This window comes from Adiantum capillus-veneris, chromosome 6 (assembly GCF_014529385.1).
Source record: "Adiantum capillus-veneris isolate H3 chromosome 6, ASM1452938v2, whole genome shotgun sequence".
Taxonomy (NCBI): domain Eukaryota; kingdom Viridiplantae; phylum Streptophyta; class Polypodiopsida; order Polypodiales; family Pteridaceae; genus Adiantum; species Adiantum capillus-veneris.
The window spans coordinates 122,789,875-122,793,458 of NC_140936.1; the positions used below are offsets into that span (position 1 = coordinate 122,789,875).

The window sequence follows — 3,584 nt, forward strand, 5'->3', positions numbered from 1 at the left end:
AGAAGATCCAAGTGTGAACCTATCTTGATCAAACCATCCATATAAAATGCATCTCTAGAAGCTTTTTGAAAACCCAAAGAAAATAAAAAGTTGTCAATCTTTTGATACCGAGCTTGAGAAGCGAGTTGAAGATCATAGTGACCTTACGCAAAAAGAGAACATCATGCTCATGTCCTGGACAGTGAAACTTGGTTGTTGCTCATTAACTTTCTCCTCTAAAGAAGAAATATTTTCCCTCCTCTGCTATCGAAGGTGCTCAAATCTCTTCAAGTTGAGCCATCAAAGCGTAGTTCATCATTTGTTGAGTGCATCGAGTACATGAAGAGGATTTTTGCTGAAGCTACAAATCAGGAAGGCCTAAATCTTGTAATAAAGTGCAAGCCCACTTAGGATGCGAAGGTCCAATGGAAGGTCATGCATCATCAATAGTAGAGGTGGAAAGAGGATGATACATAGAGGTCACTGTAGTAGAGGGAGGAGTAGAAGCAAGTGGTGTGGTAGTCGATGAAGAAGACATACTAGGTGTAGTGGAAGAGAGAGAGAGAGAGAGAGAGAGAGAGAGAGAGAGCCTCAAGAATATCAAATGGATCACTAGTGATAGAGAAAGCTTCAACACCATTGAGAAAAAAATTAAACTCATCAAATCAAGCATCACAAGAGAGAACAATATCTCCAATTGAAGGATCCGAAAAATGGAAACCCTTCGATTAAAAAGCATAACATGTAAAGATCATCTGTGTAGACTTTGCCTCTAAAGTATTCCCTCTTGAAAGTAGGAACACACACATAAGAAACACATCCAAAGACACGAAGATGAAAGACATTAGGTTTACATCAAGAGAAGACCTCTTCTGGAGTCTTACTGTCTACTGCCTTAGTGAGAGAAGGGTTGAGAATATAAATTGAAGTGGCTATAACTTCACCCCAAAAGGTGGGATGAAGCTTATAATATTACAATAAAAACGATTCTCTCTCTCAACAAACCCTTTTGAGAAGGAGTGTAAGGAATGGTAGTTTGCCTTTGAATACTTTTAGAAGTAGAAATTCTCTTTTTTTTTTTTTTATGAGTCTTGAGAAATGAAACCTTTAATCTTGTTTGATTCTCCACTTGAGCAATCCAAACCTTGAAGTTAGATAAAGCATCAGACTTCCTCGAAAGAAAACAAACCCAAGTTTTGCGAGAGAAATCATCCACAGGTAACATAGAATATTTAGAAGCACCAAGTGAGTCCACCCTCTAGTGGATCCGTTAGATCTGCATAAACCAACTCAAGAACACGAGTGGCTTGATCGGTAGCCTCCTCTGGAAAAAAGGCTTTGTGTTGCTTGCCTTTAGCATAAGAGGAGCATACATAGTGTAGATGGTGAAGCTGAGGGAGTCCAAGGACAATCTCCTTAGAGACAGCGGAGCACACACAGATGCAAAATTGATTACAGCAAACAGCTCATAAAAAAACCGCCACAGCACCACAGACCCTGCTGACTACATCAAAACACCCACAAATTGGAAATTCACTCTTGACAAACTTCATCCATTCGTTTCCTTAGTTTTACCACATTTTCTATGGAAGAAACTTCTCTTCATGCACCACACTGTAGGCAAACTCTTGAGAAATCTTAAAATGTTTTGGTTTTTGGTTGTATGATGTATATACAGCATCAGTAATTGGAGAGGAGGATAGCAGCTAGGCAGACCGGACACCATACATCGAATGCATGTTACCACAAAGCGGCAGCGGCACCACATGGTTCCCAAGGCAGCCAGCCAAAAGCGACAGACTCGCTTCATTCCTACCCGACCAGGACATAGATGGCGTATATGATGCCGGGGATATAACCCAAAATGGTGAGCAAAAGGCAAATCCAGAACACAATCTGCCAAAAACAAAAACAGAAGCAAAACAGAATTAGAAGGGAAGAAGTCGGAATGAAGCCATGCAAGGAGCAATAGTGGGTGGAAAAGAGGAATACGCCACAGCCGTAGCGGAGGAAGACGCCGAGGGGAGGAAGAATGATGGCCAGCAGCACATCAATGAAAGTAGCATAACCCATTTCTCTGCTTCTTTTGCTTAGCTCGGCTTCTGCTCTTTTTCTGTTGCTTCTTTCGCTGCTTCTTCTTCTTGTTCTTCTTCAACCTCGACTTTTAGGTGCCTGTTGTCTGTCGCTTCAATCGCGCAGAAAATTTCTTGCCGTTTTTGGTCTTGAACGCCCACTTATGAAACAGCATGAAACCTTGCCTTGTCACGACCCTCCTTTTGCCACGCTTCCGCTTTCAATTTGACATGATTCTCCCATTGTGGATTGTTGTATGCGTTCCGACCACGGCATTGTCGCACCCCCAACCGCACATAGCTAGCCTTGTCTATAAGCGTCACGCGGTGGGCTCGAGAGATCAACAGCTGGAGATGGATCAGCCGTTGATCGGTCCCCAATGTAAATAACAAGGTGAGGGGTCACGAGGGCTTGCCAATGCAAAGAGCTCGCAAGATGGCAGCAGTGTTCCGGAAAATTCATTTTCACAAACATACAAAAATCCCTTCGAGACAAATCTGAACCGGAAATTTTACAATACTAACCAATATTTTTGCAAAATTACACTATTTTTCATGTATTTTAAGCGGAATTTTGTCCTTCTTGCCCTCCCCTCAACCGGCTACTTTGATTTTGCAACCGGCTCAAGGCTAAGCTCCTCGAATGCGCCATTTCCCACTGATGAGCAATCGGGCCCTGTGCAGCAAACAGTAGCAGTGTACACTCTCACCAATCAGCCAACTAATTCAGGGCGAGGGCGATTAGTCTTATTGTTGAATGCAAGGATTAGTTTAATAGAGAAGATGTAACAGCCAATGAAAAGAGAAAGAAATACAGTGGAGAGAGAGAGAGAGAGTAATGAGAAACAACTCGACGCAAAACAGGTAGAGAGAGAGAGAGAGAGAGAGAGAGTACCCCCATTGAGCCAAAGGGTGAGCGGCTTGGAGAAGGGGTGCGACTGCGCCTCCACAAAGTAGTAGAAGAGAGCTCACCCTGCAGCGGCGTCTGTGACCACGTACCCCGCATACTGCTTGAAGCTCACTTGCATCGGCACATGCCCCGGCAAGCCCCCCTCGATCAGGTCCTCTTCCGCGGCCCCACTACAGCAGCCGCTCATCATACTCACCACTATACTAACCGCCACCAATACATCCATGGCCGCCCTCCACACTTCTCTCCAGCTCCTCATTCTCTAGCCCAGCTAATCGCCCTTGCTCAATCTATCAGCATGGCCAGCAGTAGCTCAAGCGGATAGACAGAAAAAGAGACAGCAGATAGTGCTCGCAAGTGTGGGCGCTTGTGTGTGTGTGTGTGTGTGTGTGTGTGTGTGTGAGAGAGAGAGAGAGAGAGAGAGAGAGAGAGAGAGAGAGAGAGAGAGAGAGCGAACGAAGGAATGTTTATATCAGTACTGTGTGTGTGTGTGTGTGTGTGTGTGTGTGTGTGTGTGTGTGAGAGAGAGAGAGAGAGAGAGAGAGGGGGGGTGGGAGGGGAGGGGGGGAGGGCTCGACAGGGAAAATCCAAACCTACACTCAAGATTTTCTACTCGATTACAC

General features: G+C 44.6%; 1 protein-coding gene across 1 annotated transcript; it reads right to left on the minus strand.

Annotated features, from left to right (window-relative positions):
* Positions 1-676: 676 nt before the first annotated feature.
* LOC147456196 (uncharacterized) lies at positions 677-2,303 on the minus strand. Its single transcript, XM_086515416.1, has 3 exons — positions 1,972-2,303; positions 1,801-1,875; positions 677-1,483 (listed from the first exon to the last, which is right to left on the minus strand). Exons 1-3 carry the CDS (start codon positions 2,050-2,052, stop codon positions 1,250-1,252), a joined length of 390 nt encoding a protein of 129 aa, XP_086371542.1. The 5' UTR covers positions 2,053-2,303; the 3' UTR covers positions 677-1,249.
* Positions 2,304-3,584: the final 1,281 nt, after the last annotated feature.